The sequence below is a fragment of the Cryptomeria japonica genome, chromosome 6 (assembly GCF_030272615.1).
Source record: "Cryptomeria japonica chromosome 6, Sugi_1.0, whole genome shotgun sequence".
Classification (NCBI taxonomy): Eukaryota; Viridiplantae; Streptophyta; class Pinopsida; order Cupressales; family Cupressaceae; genus Cryptomeria; species Cryptomeria japonica.
In genome coordinates, this window is record NC_081410.1 from 225,010,920 (window position 1) to 225,029,488 (window position 18,569).

General features: G+C 36.5%; 1 protein-coding gene across 6 annotated transcripts in view; it reads left to right on the plus strand.

Annotated features, from left to right (window-relative positions):
- Positions 1 to 2,712: 2,712 nt before the first annotated feature.
- Positions 2,713 to 18,569, plus strand: part of LOC131071440 (uncharacterized) — a 240,253-nt gene continuing 224,396 nt past the window's right edge. For 4 of the 6 annotated variants that reach the window (XM_058007274.2, XM_058007272.2, XM_058007273.2 and 1 more), the window contains exon 1: positions 2,716 to 2,907. Coding sequence is in view for 3 of the 6 variants with exons in the window: in XM_058007272.2 (XP_057863255.1) it covers positions 2,882 to 2,907 (26 nt within the window). In the remaining 3 variants the exon portion in view is untranslated. Of the gene's footprint in view, positions 2,908 to 18,569 lie in introns of all 6 variants that reach the window. The other 2 variants (XM_059207313.1, XM_059207314.1) reach the window with 2 other exon arrangements.

Genomic DNA, 18,569 nt, shown 5'->3' on the forward strand with positions numbered 1-18,569 from the left:
GTGCGGGTATCCGTGACTTGGTTATTCAGAATAAAGCATTGGGGGAAAAATTGATTTGGAAGTTATATGCAGCCCCCTGTAGTAAATGGGCCTCTGTCATGCTTGCCAAATATTTAAGGGGAGCATCCAGAGAAAGGATTTTTACTACAACATCCCTTCCGAAGGGTTCTGCGTTTTGGAATTTTTTGATTTCTTGAGGGAGGTGGTCCTACCACATTTATCTTGGGTTGTCCATAATGGGAGAAATGCCCATTTTTGGGATGAAGTTTGGAATGGGCATCCGACTCTCTCAACTATTCATGATTGGTCCCCTTTGCCGGATATCCTATCGGATCTTTGGGGACCTTTTGTTGCAGATTATTTTAACATTGTCACCTCAGGTCCATGTTTAGTGGCTAAATGGAAGGATATCCCTCCCCTGTCTATCAATAATGATATTATTTTAGCTTTTGTAGAAGAACTTCATAGGAGACCTTTAGTTTTCCATAACAAGGAGGACTCTTTGGTTTGGGTTAAAAGTGCTTCAGGCTCCTATTCGGTAAAAGAGGGGTACAATTCTTTGGTTCAGGCCCCTATGCCTTTTTGTTGCCTACTAAGCTTTTCTGGCATCTTGCTTGTCTTCCAAAAGCAGGGGCTTTTGCTTGGTTAGCAGTCCGAGATAGAATCCTTACTGGAATGCGATTGGATAGGCTCAGGATTAGAACAATTTTCCCTTGTGTTTTCTGTGGTTATTGTATGGAATTGGTGGATCACCTTTTCCTACTATGTCCTTTTGCCTCTGAATGTTGGTATTGGTTGTTTGGTATGTTAGGATGGTCTTTTGCTCTCTGTCCAAATCTACTTTCATAATTTATGTCCTGGCCCTTGTTGTTTCCCTCTTGTTCCTCCATCTCTAGTGATTTGGAATCTTTGGCTTGAAAGGAATTCAAGAATCTTCAAACATAAGTCTGCATCTTTGGTAGACATAATTGGTAAAATTCAAACCTTTATTAGTGAAGTGGTGCTTTCTTTCATTCATAAAAATTTAGATCATTTGAGGTCCTTTTCTCATTGGGATAATTGGGTTACTTGGCGATGGTCTTCACTTCATTTGATGCCTTCTCATGGGGTTGTATCAGATGGATTTTCTTCGCTTCTTAAGCGCAAGATAGCTAAATGGAGCCCTCCTCCTTTCCCTTCATTCAAACTTCAGTTTGATGGGGCCTCTAAGGGCAATCCAGGGAGGTCTAGGATTGGGGTAATTATTTTTTATCACTCTTCAAAAATCATCAAAGTAGTTGGTAAATATATTGGTTTTGGCACTAATAACGTGGCTGAGTTTCAGGCTTTATCCTTTGGACTTGATCTTTTTCTTTCTCTAAACATTAAGGATATTGTTATTGAGGGTGATTCAATGCTGGTCTTTCAGGTAGTTGCTAGCAAAAAGTGTCTCTCTTGGCACTTGCAGTATTTTTTGGAGCACATTCTCCTCCAACTTAATGGTTTTTCCACTTTCTCTATTTCTCACTGTTTTAGAGAGATTAATGTTTTCACGGATTTTCTTGCAAATAAGGCTATTGCTAAAGGGGCTGATTATATAGAACTTGCCCCTTCAAACTTTCCTATCTCCTGTATGAAACTTCTCTCTTAACAGTCCTTCCATTTGGAAACTTCCTTCATTCCCTTTTCTTGGTGTGGTTGTTCTTTCGTAAGTGCCTATAATGAGGGTGTTGGCCTTTGAGGCAAGATCATTGCTATTGACATTTATTGGGAGAATCTCCTTATTAAGGAAAGAGTTCATGATTTGAGGGAATTTTTCATCTTCTGTTATGAGGTCTCTTGTTGGACATTTTCTTTTATGATGACAAGATAATCATACAACGGTTATCTTCTTCTCTGTTATACTCTAGATAGGTCTGCAGGTATGGCATTCATTCTTTTTTGTTCTTTTTTCTATTTACACAATGCTTTGCATTATTTGGAGATTGTTTGGCAAAATTGGTGGTTGGTGGCTTTTTCTGAGGAATTGGAAAGTGCAGTTTATTTGGTGGTGCAGATGGCTCCTTATCATGTTGTTACTAATATGGCTTTTGCTTTGGACTATTTTATGGATTGGCCTTACCCTGTTTCTTGAGGGTTTTCTCCATCCTTCTCTACTTCTCATATGGATAGGCATATGTATGCTAACCATTTTTATGTTGACAGGATTGCTTTTTCTTGGTTCCCTTTTGGCTGTGTGTTTTGTTCTCTGTAGGGCCTTGGACTCATGTGGTGCATAGGCAGATTGGCTTTTTGGGGTGCTGGCACTGATTTTGTTTGAGATATGGTGGCTTCATTTTGGGATGTTCTTCCTCACTGGGTCCTACAAGCTTTTCAAAGCTTCCTTTATATCTAATGCGATTGATGTTGTAATCTGGGGTTGTATTCGGGTCACCTATGAACTATTGTAATGGGTAGATAAGCTTTTGTTTTCTTGAGCAATACTGAAGGGTTTTCTTACTGGTTCTTTCTCTTCAGTGCTCATTAAATCAGACAGCATGTAAAAAATATAAAGATTTAATATAATTTCAGTGGGTCATCCACTTTTATCAAAAAAAAATAAAAAAATCCATAAAACACAATTATATTAGATGTTAAGAAAATTAATATGAAATAAGTATAAGGATTGTAAATGTCAGCTTATGTAACAAAAAAGAATATATCACTTTGAATACTAAGACCATATTCTTACCACATAGTTAGTGGCAGAAGTGTTAGAAGGATGCACTCTCTACTTGTCTAAGATATAACCGAAAGAAACACGGTGACCCAGGATAATTAGCTGTGCGAGCCTGATTATATATTCTTAAAGTAAAGAAAATCTCGAAGATTTCAGTTGAACATTGTATACTGTGGATCGGATATGTTTTTGGGAAGGTCATCTAACAGGTATGTTGCTCTTCTTCCATTAGTTTTTCTGTGGAATTACTGTACCAGTTTTGCATGGGCCCAAAGTTTGGTTCAAAGATCCCAAAATAGTTGTGGCGTACGCCAAGTATGAAATTCTGTGCTTGTACAGTATTCTACGGCTTCTATAGATAGGAGTATATTTCTGAAGGTTTGATACTCCTTCCGGGTATGATGTTTTATACTTTATAATATCATGCAATAGAAAAAAGGGAGGGCGAATCCTTTTGTTGGAACATACAAGTTTCTGAACTGTTTGCGCAATCAAGTTAATTGAAATTGGGAAGCCATGGGCCACGTGCAATGTTCTAGATATGCACTATCTATAGCTTATATTTTTCAGCTATATTTTTGGTAAAGATAAATGACAATTCGGGGAGAACTGTATCCTATACATACATTTTTCAGACAGCAACAGTGAGAATATGGCAGTATTTCTTATTTTGCTGGGATATTTTACTGTTCGTGGTGGACTTCTTACCATTTCCGATACGGCTATACAGTCCTTAGGATGCACCAAACATCAATTGTTATTGTTTTGTATTTATAATGTATGAAGGGTATTGATATCTTGGTGCATCTTAAGCGCTGGATAGCCATTTCCGTTTTTGTCAGGCGTTGAATTCGAGGAGTACTTGCATGTTTTTTAATTTTGAAAAAAAACACATTTTCTTTTTTGTTATTTCTTATTTCACTTTGATCCTTTGCAGATCACATTATCTGAGGACTCCTCCAAAGTAACACTATCTCTGACATTGTTATGCATCCCATTATTATCGTGCTCTGCAATACTCTGTTGTTTGTCAACAGATAGTGAATCTTCTGATGTGATAGCTTGATCCGCATTAATATGACATGTTTCTGCATTTTGATGCACGCCCCTTGCCACTTTTAGGAACTGTGCTTGATATTTCTAACAAAATGGAAACTGTTAAAAAAGGACATTTGGCAAACAATCTATCTATAAATTGTTATTGTTGATAAGTTAAAATATGACTGTATACATTGCCAAAATATGACATGTTTCTGCATTTTGATGCACGCCCCTTGCCACTTTTAGAAACTGTGCTTGATATTTCTAACAAAATGGAAACTGTTAAGAAAGGACATTTGGCAAACAATCTATCTATAAATTGTTATTGTTGATAAGTTAAAATTTGGGTAAAACACAAATTCAAGCAAATATAGATTATCATCAAACAAAATCCAAAAAACTCACTAAATTGATCTATTTTATAGAAGTTCAAGGCTACTATCAAAGACTCAAAAGATTCAATATCATCTCTAACAATGAAAACAAATATATCAATCAATAGAAAGAATCATAGATAAATTAAAAACCCACTAGCTTATTATTGATTCATTCCTAGTTGTACTTTGTTGGCTATGGCAATTGGGTGCAGGTTTTCTGCGTTAGTCAGACTCACAAGAATCAAGATATTTCAGGTGTTAGTCTGCACCAATAACCACTAAAGAAAAAAATTCAATTTTAAATCCATATGATAGTTGAGACAATATCCACACTAACATTCTAGAATGGGTGACTAAAAATTGAATTTTGGGTAGGTAGTACATCTGGGCATAGAAAAAACCAAGCAAAGGATAACAATAATTCAGAGCTGAACTAAATGTATAAAATAATCATTGAGAGCCTATATGGTACTTATATGAAAAGTGGCAGTTGTAATCGCACTAAATAAAAAGTGCCATCATCATATTTTGCTAGGGGGTATCAATTGATTTAGTGAATTAGGGGGTCTTCTTGTGGTTGCACTTGTTTCCTCTTGTAAAGGGGAAAATTAGGTGACTTGGCAATTTGCAACAATGAAGAAGAAATCACCAAATCACCTATTTTCGCTTTGGGGGAGGGGGGATGCCTTCACATTCAAAAGAGGTGGTAAATCTACTAGATCTAGTCACTAATCAGATTAAGACTGAATACTAAGTAGATTGATTGAAATGGAATGTGTTTGACCCTCTTTTGTAAGTTGACTAGTTGAATTAAGATTTAAGTGCTGGAAGTGAAGACAAATATGAGAAAACAATGAGCTACAGATTTGGGATTTCGTCGTGCACCTGGATCTGAGGAATTTGAGATGATTCGGAGCTGCTATGTGAAATCTGCCAAAAGTAGAAGGGACCGTGTGTCTGGACCAGGTCACCCACCCTCTTGGTCCTCCGAACTTTCTGCGCGTTGAAAAGGGTTTTTCCGTCTTTGCAAATAAAGCTTAATTCCAGAGGTACAACTGCGCACTTGCTTCCTGTACACAGAAGGAAAGGGAAATGTGTTGGGAATAGGGGTTTGCCTTTAGGTCAAACCCCAGTTTTGGAATTAACCAAGTGGTTGAAATAATGTAATTGAAATGACTGAAAGTAGAAATCCTCTGTTGGCATTTGCATGAAGATTGCATTAATGATATGTTATGCTGTCATTGATGTCAATTAACCGGTAATGATATTGTTGATATTGTTGTAATATTGTTACTGTAACCGGTAGGACGAATTTGTGGAGTGAACCGGTAACCGGTGTAAACCTTATCTATTGATGTAACCGGTAAACCCTACCCGTTGTTTGTGATAAACCCTAACCGATTAAGTTTGGTGAATTGGTTATATTGGTTTATGATCTGATGATGAGCGGTAATGATTATGACATGTATGATTATTGTATGAAGATAGTTTGAAGAGATTTTGACGAGTTGTTGTCACGGTTTTTGTCTAGGGAATGAGCAAATGTATTGCATCTAATGCAAAGCACGTGATGAGTTACTAAGTTCAATGAAGCGGCGATCAAGGTTTTCTTGATTGATGTGTAGAGATTGCTATGTAATACAACGGTCATACTTGAATCGATTTGTTTATAATCTCTATGAGAATTAGGTTTTTGTTGTGTTATTGACTTGATTGATTTGTTTATAAGATCGATGAAGTTGTTTAGTTTAATGAGTTGGCAAAGAGTTGGCACAGATCAGTTGAGTGTGTGGTTGCCGAATTGGATGATGTATCTGCAGTTTGAGTAAAGGTAGATAGGAGCATGAAATGGATTTGATCAAGCAAGTGTAGTGCTATTTAGACAGATCAGCAAACTCTTGTTGTTTTTCTAACAATTACAGTAGAATTGAAACCCCCTAACCGGGTAAGCTCTAACAAGCTTGGTGTTATTCAAATCCTCTAACAAGGTGATCCATTAGAGTGGATTTTCAAATCCTCTACCAAGGTTACTCCTTATAGGGTATTGCTTCTAACAAGGCATTTGTAGTCAATCCCTTAACCAGGTGATTCCTAACAAGATCAGTTCTTAACAAGACTTTTTGTAAAGCTTTAACAGACTAGGCTCCTAACGGGGCAAATTTTAGAAGAGTTCAAATAGTTATCTTGTGAGTCTCATCTCACTGTGGTTTTTACCTATTTTGGTTTCCAAGTCAAAAAATATTTGTGTCAAGTGGTGAATGTTTTTGTGGTTGATTTACTTAACTACTTAACTATTTTGATAAGTCATGATAACCAGAAGCATTGAGAAATGAAGAAGTTGTTTACTGTTAATTTGTTGTAACAGTCAACCGATTTATCTTATGAGTTTTTATCTTGACAGAGGTATTACATTGTTAGTTCTAAGTTTACTTTGAGAGATTGATTATTGAGATTGGTGAAGTTTGTATCAGTTTTTCTATCTACTGATTCACCCCCCCTCTCAATAGTTGACCGGATACTTATTCTTTCATCATACCATCAATTGGTATCAGAGCAAACCGGGTTTTCTAAGGTCTAAGCCTAACAACTTGAGGTAAAGATCTTGCAGATCATGATGAAGAAGGAAGCTTCAAAGTTTAATAGAGAGAACTATAGGATATGGAGTGACAGAATGAAAATTTATATCAAGAGTTTGGGAAACCAATATTGGGAACATTTCGATACTAAGTATGTTGCACCTACTGGGATGTTGACTGATGATCAGAAGAAAGAGCAACAAGAAAATCATCAATCATTGGAGGCTATTATCAGTTCTTTGTCTGATGCAGAGTATGTAGATGTTCATGGTCTTGAAACTGCATATGAGGTATGGAAAAAACTTGAAGAGATTTATAGCGGTGATGAACATGTTAAGATGGCTAAAGAAGAGAGTCTAAGAGGAAAATTTGATGACATGCGGATGGCTGAAGGTGAAAATATCTAGCAGTATGGTCAAAGGATAAAAGAGATAGTCGGTGAAATTAAGAGTGTAGGAGGTAAAGTGGAAGATTCCACAGTAATCAGTAAGGTACCGAGAACCCTGCTACCGGTTTACGCTATCCGAGTTGTAGCTATTTGGGAGCTGAAGTCCATTGACAAAACTAAGGTAACTCTTGACTCCATCATTGGCAAGCTTACTGCTTTTGAATTAAATGGTTATGGTGGTAGCGTACAAAAATCTAAATCTGAGTCTGCATTTAGAGCTTCTATTTCTAACCCATCTGTGAGGAAAAGTAGAGATGCCAGTCACAGTTATAAATCCAGATCCAGCAAAGAAGTTGATGATGAAGACAGTTTAGTTGAGCTTGAAGCATTGTTGGCCAAGCGGTTGCCTAGAGGTACAGGTAAATATAGAGGCCAATTACCTTTGAAATGTTTTGCATGCAACAAGATTGGACACATTGCTACTAATTGTCCTAATGGTGATAATGAGCACAAACAAGAGATTCAAGAAGTACAAGGGTAAAGGCAAAAGAGATTGTCTTATTGCTGTTAATGGTGGTATCATTGATGAGGAATCTGATGGTGATGCTAATGAAGACATTGTGTTTGTAGCCATTAAAGAAGAGATGTCAGACTAGAAGGCATTAGTATCCAGGATGGATAACTCTGATGATTGGATCATTGATAGTGGTTGTTCACATCACATGACCGGTGATCGGAGCAAATTTTTTTTTCTGAAGGAAATTGATGGTGGAGTTGTAAGATTTGGTAATGACTCACCCTGCAAGGTTAAAGGTAAGGGAACTATTTCTCTTAATGGAAAGAGCAGTGCAGATGATGTCTACTGGGCTGAAGGTCTAAAGCACAATCTTTTGAGTGTGGCACAACTCAATGACAAAGGATACCCATTAGAGTTTAAAAATGGTAGGTGCAAAATCTATGACAGCAAAGGTGAACTGATTGCAACCGGGAAGCAAACTAAAGGTAACTTGTTTCACCTTAATCCTAAAGTCAGCAGCTGTTTAATTGCAAAGATAGACGATAGTTGGCTTTGGCATAGGAGATTTTGTCATATAAACTTTGATAACATTGTTAAAGAGAGTAAGTCCAAGACAGTGAGAGGTTTGCTTCAGTTAGACAAACCGGTTAATGCTCTGTGTAAAGAATGTCAGTTGGGAAAGATGACATCCTCAACTTTCAAGAGCAAATCCTTTTAAGCAGAACATTTGTTAGATTTGGTTCATACGGATCTTTGTGGACCAATAGGAACAAAAAGTATTCAAGGTGACAGATATTTTATGATCTTCACTGATGATTGCTCAAGGATGATGTGGGTCACATTCTTGAAGGATAAGACTGAAGCTTTTGGTAAGTTCAAGGCATTCAGGGCCTTAGTTGAGAAAGAGAGCGGTAAGAAGATAAAGTGTCTGAGGACAGATCAGGGCGGTGAATTTACTTCTGAGGAATTCACTAGGTATTGTGAAGAAAATGGTATCAAATGACAACTTTCTGCATCAAGGACACTACAACAGAATGGTATTGCAGAGAGAAAAAACTGGTTAGTTGTTGAAGCTGCTAGGACGATGTTGATACAAGGAGGTGTAGCGAAAACTTTTTGGAGAGAAGCTGTCAGCACAGCTGTCTACACTATGAATCGGATTCTGGTAAAGAGAGGTAAGGAAAAGACTCTTATGAATATTGGTATGGAAGATCACCTGATGTTAGTTATTTCAGAATATTTTGAATCAAATGTTTTATTAAGAGAGGTGATTATATTAGCAAATTTGAGGCTAAAAGTGATGAAGGTATATTTCTTGGCTATTCCACCAAGAGTAAGGCCTACAAGTGTTTTAACAACTGGACACAAAGAATTATTGAGAGTGCTGATGTTCGAGTGGATGAAAATCCTAAAGTCTCAGAGGAAATTAGTTCAGAGAAAAAGGATGAAGATCCTTGCATTTTATTTTTGGAACCAAAAACTGTGAAATCTGAAACCGGCAAAGAAAATATTGATGTACCAGTTCAACTGGAACATATAAATTTAGAAGAAGATGATGATAATGAAGAAGCTGATTCGAAGATAATGATCATGTTATTCCAAGATATGTGAGACTGAATCACAATCCTAAACAGATTATTGGAGATAAGGATGCTGGAGTACTAACCAGAAGAAGAATCAGAGAGAATTCTTGCATGATCTCCACTATTGAACCAAGAACTGCTAAGGAAGCATTTGGTGACGATCATTGGGTTAAAGCTATGGAGGAGGAATTAGATCAAATTGAGAAGAACAACACATGGACCCTAGTACCCCGACCAGTAAATAAAAATGTGATAGGTACTAAGTGGGTATTTAGGAACAAGTTGAATGAAGATGGTGTTGTAGTTCGCAACAAAGCTAGGTTGGTTTGCAAAGGTTATGCACAAGAGGAAGGAGAAGACTATGATGAGACTTTTGCACCAGTGGCAAGACTGGAAGGTGTCAGAACTTTACTTGCATTTGCAGCACACAAGAAATTCAAGATATACCAGATGGATGTTAAGTCTGCATTTTTGAATGGGATACTAGAAGAAGAAGTATACATTGAGCAGCCAGATGGTTATGCTTTGACTGATAAGAAAGACATGGTATGCAGATTGCATAAAGCTTTATATGGATTAAAGCAGGCACTGAGAGCATGGTATGAAAGGCTTTATACACATCCTGATGAAGATAGGCTTTCTAAGAACCAGTGATGATAGTAACATATATCTCAAATCTGAAGGAGATAAAATACTAGTCAACGAAGTATTTGTTGATGATATCATATTTGGAGGTAATGATGACATGAGCAATAGCTTTGTAGATGAAAAATGAGTTTGAAATGTCTTTAGTGGGGGAAATAAATTTTTTCATAGGCTTGCAAATACAACAAATGAAGAATTGTATTTTTGTCACACAGTCTAAGTATGTGAAAGAGGTCTTGAAGACATTTGGCATGAGTGACTGTAAACCAGTTGGGACACCTATGGTTATAGGTTGTAAGTTGTCTAAGGAAGATGAGTCCAAATCTGTTGATGAGAAGGAATACAGGTCAATGATTGGAAAATTGCACTATGTTGTTCACAGTAGACCGGACATAGCTCATGTAGTTGGCATAGTTGCTAGATTCCAGAAGAATCTTAAGGAAACACATCTAATAGCAACCGAAATAATTTTTAGATATCTGAAAGGTACTATTGATTATGGGTTATGGTATCCATATGGCGGAAATTTTGACTTGAAGGTGTACACAGATGCAAATTGGGCAGGAAATGTTGATGACTGGAAAAGCTCAACTGGTGGAGCATTTTTTCTTGGAGGAAGACTTGTTTCATGGAGTAGTAAGAAGCAGAGCTGTACTTCACAATCTACTGCTGAAGCTGAGTATGTTGCAGCTTACATGAATTGTACACAGGCTATATGGATGAGGCACATTTTGGAAGGTTTTAAGATGAAGATTTCAGAACCTATAAAGATTTTATGTGATAATACAAGTGCCATAAATATTTCCAAGAACCCTGTTTTGCACGCACGAACCAAGCATATTGAATTGAAGTATCATTTCTTGAGGGAAAAAGTACAGAGTAAAGATGTGATCTTGGAGCATGTTTCTACCAAGGAGAAGCTTGCAGATATTTTTACTAAACCTTTGCCTAAGACTACTTTTGAGTATCTTAGAAGTCAGTTAGGGGTTGTCCCTCTTCATGAAGTTAGTTAAGTATGATGTAGATTACATCAGTCCCGGAGCTACTTGCAAAATTTTACAGAAGGATTGGTGTAGAAGTAGATTTATTCCACAGGGGGAGCATCAAGTTGTAGATTGTTGATGATGCACAGTGAAATTTGACATTACATGTTTTACTTTCTGTAATAACCCACCAAAATTGATCCAACAAAAATTGAGTATTATTTTTTTTATTTTATTTTATTTTTATTTATGTTTTATTCAATTGCATACTCTGGGCATCCATTCAATTAGGAATAGGCATTCATCCATTCGGGATGAGCTTCTAACCATACAGGTTAGGCAAATTGTCCATACGGGACGTAAAATTCCATCTATCCAATACGGGATAGGCATCTACCCATACAGGGTAGGCATCCATCCAAACGGGATAGGAGATGCTCTGGCCAGAGACTTAGACTCATCGGGACCATTCGGGTCCTGAGCCACTCACTAAGTACTACACTCTTCTAACAAGAATGCACAGAGGTCGCCGTCCTTAGGAGTAATTAAAAATAATACAAGCTTGAATTCCGCCTCGGAATTTGGCTTAAAGCCTCGGGAAGTCAAGCGAATCCATACGGGATTCCTTCCGAGTATGCATTGAATTAAGTTTGATTATCTTATCTTTCAATTAGGATTCTTACTCAACCAAGCCTAGACCCCACCCACGAACGCCTGAGTACGAGGGACAACTCCGTCCCAAGACTGCCTACATACCCTCTTCGGCACGGGATCAAGGCGTAAAGTATGTAGTTCTATTTTCTATTCTATGGTTTGATGTAAACTGATTTGTGGGTACGCAACCCTTTCTAGGGTCAGTGTCCCAGACAGTTTCTCTGCGGTTGCTACCCACGATGGTAGCACTTAAGCGAAGGCTCAAGATGGCCTATTGCTTGTGGCCTAAAAAAGAAAATAACTAGATCCTAATACTTATCATGAACGTCACCCAATTGCAAAACGCCAATATCCCTTCAAAGAAATCAATTTCATGAGAGTTTTTGACTTGACCATCCCTAAGAGGGGTTTACTATGGTTTATCTCAACGGATGTGAAATTCATTTAAAAGTTATCTTATTAAATTATCGATCCAAGGGGGATTACCCGCCCCTCGGATTTTAACTTCCAAATGTCCCTTATTACTCCCCGACGATTTATAGGGACGATGCCACAGACGTCGTTAATGCAGCTTTATTAGGCGTTAAGTGCAGTAGTTCAACACGACGGCATTACCCGTAAGCGTGACCCAGAGGCACCATATATACCGAACGCTGCTAGTTTTGGTTTTCCAACTTCCTTTGTTTAGTTTTCTAACTACGAATAACAAAAAAAGAAAGCGTAAATAATTGAAGTAACTACTTGAAGTGTAAATTGCATAATAATGACCATCACGAAACTTGCATAATAGTAATTGCATGTAGATAATGAATGCGGAATAAAAGCAAGGTAAAATAATATCATTGCACCCAAAATGAAGAAGTGTTTACTCTTATTGTAAGAACGATTAAATATAGAGTTACTAGCAATTAGTTTACACTTTTGGGATTAATCATAAGACTTAAAGATTTAAGTAAGCTCAAGTTTATCACCCAAGAATAAATTAGATCCTCAATGGATTGGGAGGTCCATTTTTTTTTCATTAATACACCATACGATAATCTCTATTGATTATTAAAAACTATTAATAATGATTATCAATAATTTATTAATAATTATTAGCAATTACATTAATAATAATTATTAATAAGTTATTAATAATCATTGTTAATTAATTTAAAACTTATTAAAAAAAATATCTAAAGTTTATCAATTATTACCAACTATTAACAATTAAATTCCAAAGAAAAAAGGGGATTTAAAATATGCAAGTCGTGGTATTGCGTGCCCAGCGCATTTAGTGGGAGGGGGACCCCACGGTTCCCCCCACTACCCTGTGGCCACTGCCGTAGCAGTGACCGCAGGTTAGTGGAGGGTACCGTAACGGTACCGCTCCCCACCTGCAGAGTTATTAACTCCGCCTGTGGCCGAAGTCCCATGCAACGTACCGCGTGGTGATTACAATCTCTCATGCGATGGGTTTTTTTTTTAAAACGCTTCGTATATATATATATGTATATATATATACGGTTTTATTTATTTTATTTTATCTTATTATTATTTTTTCTCTTTTCCAGGTTAATTTAAATAGATAGAGAGTAGATTTAAACTTTAAGGATAAAATAAATTAAAATATTAAGTAGCAATGGGGTTCATTTTCAGGAATAATTAACCCAGAGGGATAAACAATCCAGGGAGAATAACTAGATCCCAGCATAGTGCAGAGGATTGAAAACCAGATGTGTAACTAAGGGTAATTCATATTTTGCTTCCACACAGAGATTAAAATATCCCAGAGAGTAAATCGTTTCCAGCCATGAAAGGTAGATGGATTTATGTAGGCTTATGATTGTATTTCGTTAGTCTGATTTCAATCTTAAATTTACAGGGATAAATTTATTCCTACAGGAGGATTTTCTTCATTCAAAACAAGATTTTATTCATAGCAAGGAATATTTTAATTCTACAGCAAGAATTTGAAAACAACATTTTGATTATTCAAACTGACAAATCCAAACTACAGCAAGCAATTGTTGGATAATATTTCAATTAACAATTTCCAATCTACAGCAAGAAATTGAAAGACATTATTTTAAATCTTCAAGTTAACAGTATCAAATCTACAACAAGAAATTGAAGGATAATAATATTATTTAACAGTATCCAATCTACAGCAAGAAATTGATAAAACAATAATTTAATTCTTCAACTCATCCACTACAAACAGATTTTTCAACTAAGTTCAACAATATATATTAAACCTTGATCTAACAAAAATTTTTTTTACAAATGAATCTAATTCCTATCAAAAATCTGAAACTAAATTTCTTATCAAGACTCTGAAAAAAAAAAACAATTAATCTAGTTCTCATCAAATGATTCTAATCACCTACTTCTTATAAAAATTTGAAACTAATTCTTTCAAAAATCTGAAAACAAAAGAATCTCATTCTCATCAAATGATTCTAATTACCTACTTCTTATAAAATTTGAAACTAATTCTTTCAAGAATCTGAAAACAAATAAATCTCATTCTAACAATTAAATCAAATCTAATTGCAACAAAATAAGATGCATGAAACTAAATTTGAAAGAACCTGGGTGCTTGGTAATGGTGTAGAATCCTCTATGAATCTTCCTTGATCCTCCAAACTTGAAGAGAAGTCCTCCCAAACAAAATCTTAGCTGAAAATGAAAATTGACTGCAAAGGAAAATTTTACTTGCAGAATTTCTTATGGAATAGCCAACCACTCATTTTGAAACTTGTACCTCTTTTATAAAAGAAATTTCAAATTCCCACTACCTAATTTTTAATTGAAAAAAAAGAGATTCTCTCCCAATTTGGCCTCCATGCAAATTGATTAGGCTTAGTGGGAGGAGTTACATGCAAGGGTGGTGGAGAAGCCTCTAGAAGCTTCTTATTCCTCCTACAACATGTGCCTTAATTTGGGTGAGGGAAATTAAATAACCAATTAAAAATATATATGTATTTTCCATGTGTGTGTGGTTTATTATTTTTATTCCCTTACAATATTCATTCAATAGTTTATCCAAGGAAATATAACAAAGTTTTGTATTTAAATCAAAAAGGTGATAAAGGAGGGTTGTGACACTTTCAATTTGGCATTGCTGTCAAAGGGGGAGAAGAATTATGTGATTATGGGAAGGAGAACTAGCGGCAAGCTGAAGACATGGAGAGCATGATAAATACTTGGTAATGTAAACCAGGATTCCTATTCACAATCACGCAGCAATCAATGGTATTGATATTTGTATTGTCATCAATGCCAAAGGGGGAGATTGTTGGCATTTGCATGAAGATTGCATTAATGATATGTTATGTTGTCATTGATGTCAATTAATCGGTAATGATATTGTTGATATTGTTGTAATATTGTTACTGTAACCGGTAGGACGAATTTGTGGAGTGAACCGGTAATCGGTGTAAACCTTATCTATTGATGTAACCGGTAAACCCTACCTGTTGTTTGTGATAAACCCTAACCGATTAAGTTTGGTGAATTGGTTATATTGGTTTATGATCTGATGATGAGTGGTAATGATTATGACACGTATGATTATTGTATGAAGACAGTTTGAAGAGATTTTGGCGAGTTGTTGTAACGGTTTTTGTCTAGGGAATGAGCAAATGTATTGCATCTAATGCAAAGCGTGTGATGAGTTACTAAGTTAATGAAGCGGTGATCAAGGGGCGATCGAGGTTTTCTTGATTGATGTGCAGAGATTGCTATGTAATCCAACGATCATACTTGAACCGATTTGTTTGTAATCTCTATGAGAATTAGGTTTTTGTTGTGTTACCGACCTGATTGATTTGTTTATAAGGTCGATGAAGTTGTTTAGTTTAATGAGTTGGCAAAGAGTTGGCACAGATCAGTTGAGTGTGTGGTTGCCGAACCGGATGATGTATCTGCAGTTTGAGTAAAGGTAGATATGAGCATGAAATGGATCTGATCAAGCAAGTGTAGTGTTATTAAGACAAATCAGCAAACTCCTGTTGTTTTCTAACAATTATAGCAGAATTGAAATCCCCTAACCGGGTAAGCTCTAACAAGCTTGGTGTTATTCAAATCCTCTAACAAGGTGATCCATTAGATTGAATTTTCAAATCCTCTACCGAGGTTACTCCTTACAGGGTATTGTTTCTAACAAGGCATTTGTAGTCAATCCCTTAACCGGGTGATTCTTAACAGGATCAGTTCTTAACAGGACTTCTTATAAAGCTTTAACAGGCTAGGCTCCTAACAGGGTGAACTTCAGAAGAGTTCAGATAGTTATCTTGTGAGTCTCATCTCACCGTGGTTTTTACATATTTTGGTTTCCACGTCAAAAAATATTTGTGTCAAGTGGTGAATGTTTTTGTGGTTATGTTTTCATGGTTGATTTACTTAACTACTTAACTATTTTGATAAGTCATGATAACCGGAAGCATTGAGAAATGAAGAAGTTGTTTACTGTTAATTTGTTGTAATAGTCAACCGGTTTATCTTATGAGTTTTTATCTTGACAGAGGTATTACATTGTTAGTTCTAAGTTTACTTTGAGAGATTGATTTTTGAGATTGGTGAAGTTTATATCAGTTTTTCTATCTACTGATTCGCCCCCCCCTCTCAGTAGTTGACCGTATACTTATTCTTTCATCATACCATCATCCTCCTCTTTGAGGGGATGTTGAATTGATTGAAAATGAAATGCTTATACCTCCTTGTGAAGTTTTGCTTGCCTCCACATGGAATTATGATTTAATGAATTAGAATGATGATCTCCTCTTCAATGCTTGAAATCTTGACTCTATAGGTGCTCCACAGTTTGAAGGAAGACTGAAAATGCTCAATTGCTCTTGATTGCTTGGATGCTTGATTGAATTTCATGATCATCAAATGAGAGGGGAAACCCCTCATATATACTTGCTAGTAGGATGAATTAATTAATTTTCTGACATGAGCCGACATAGAGGGGTGCTTTCCTGCTTCAAATTTGAGATGGGGGAGGGGCCCAAAAATAGGTCCCCTTTAGGGAGGACCATGGCACCATGCCCTAAACCTTCCCTATTTTAGGGTAGGATCAAGGTGGCATCGGGTGCACCTTTGAGCTAGGATGCTGTCTTTGACATGTATGAGCATAATCAGGTCTCCGATCAGGCTGAGGGGCGCAAACACTAAGGCGATGACCCAAATGCGATCGAAAATTGCAATGGGTGCAATTTTAGGACTTTACATTTAGCGCCCACTTTAGCGGGAGTATGAGTTTACGCAAATACTCACAGTAAAGTACAAGGAATTCAGATTGAAAGACTTTCACAATGTCAAAGAGGCAAGATACACCAAGCCCCCAGTGGACTTTAGGATCTTACGACTTCAATGATAAGGTAAAAGGGAAGATCATGAGAGAGAAAGAGAGAACCTTGACTACAACTAGTAAGGTTCTCTTACTATGAGTCATGAAAAGAAAAGCACCAAAAATTACAAAGCAAAGACAAAGTTTGCTAAGTAACTTTAAGTATCAAGAGAAAGAATCATGAGCGGAGTGTATGCCCCCACATTAAAGCGATTGCACACACCTTGCCGGGAGCAATTGCTTTATGGTAGGATACACCCAAAAAGACAAGCACGTTATTACAATAATTTAGTTCCCAAGAGAGGATAAATCAAAGGATAATGAACACAAAGCATAAAACATGAGGTGGTTTCACCTAACTTTTGAGTCAGTATGCTTTTTATGATAACTCATGTATATATATATGTGCATAGAAGTGTCCTCATCCCCCAAAGAAAGGAAACCACCATGGAAGAAGGGAACACATGTGTCTTTTGAGTCAACATGGAAGAGACCAAAAGAGATCTCAACATTTTGCATCGTCCTCAAGTAGACAACACTAGGGACAACAAATAGAAGAATAGGGGAACAATTAGAAGAATGTCACAAATAAGCAAGAGAGAGAGAGAGAGAGAGAGAGAGAGAGAGAGAGAGAGAGAGAGAGAGTCTACGGTACTAATGAAGCTAATCAATTACGTTATCCTCCCCCCGACCTTGCTGATCATTGTTTTGGGAAGGTGGACAACACGCAAGAGGAGCCACATTGAGCACAATAGATGGAGCTATCACAAGTTCCAAACAAGGACCAATTAATTGACACTTACAGTGGGTGAAAAGTATATAAATTGAGGGTGAGGAGATTCAAACGTGTGTGACAAACCATCATATGCCACAAAGAATCTTCAAGACTTTCTCAATTTCGGAGTTGTTGAAGGTAAATTTAATTAATGTCATATTTACTTGAATTTTGATTTGTTACTAACTTATTTTTTACACAACATTAGGCTGTTAAGACTGGATTTTCATAGGTGCAAGAGACATTGGGTGCCATAGTTGTTAGCCACCAACAGAGCATTTGGAAGCAATCAAAATTAGATAGGGCCTAAAAGGCCAAGTCATTGATCTTGGATGATGATTGGTGTACTCGTGTGGACTATCTCTTGAGTTTCATTGAACCTATCATGAGTATGAGCAAGTTTGTTGATATTGATTGACCATGTTTGGGGAATCTATGATGGCATGGATTCCATGATAAAAAAAAGTAAAGGCTATAATAGCAAAGAAGGAGAATTACTGAAGATTTTTTTTTTCAAAGTGTGGAAAAATCATTCATCATCACTGGAACAAGATGAACATACTCTTTCATCTACTTACATATGCATTATCCCCCAATATTTATAGCACAACGATACTCTCTGCTAGGGAGAATCACACTATATAATGATAGTGAAGTTGCTAATGGGTACAAGTTGGCATTTTGAAGAATCTTTTTAGATCCAGAAGTGGTGGATAATGTTGGAAAAGAGTTTGACAAGTTCATCATAGGGTGAGATAATAGTATTTGTGCTCTTTGAGACCAATACAAGGACAATGCTTGTACATGGTGGTACCTCCATGGGAAAGACTATTTGTTCCTATAGCCTCTTGCAATCAAAATTCTATTACAAGTAAGCATTTTTTCATTCTTTAACATTCATAGTGCTTACCATTCTTTTTCTTTTTTGAATTTTAAGTTGTATTGACTTTCTCTCCGATTTCAACAAGTTGCAAATTCTTCTTTAGCTAAATAT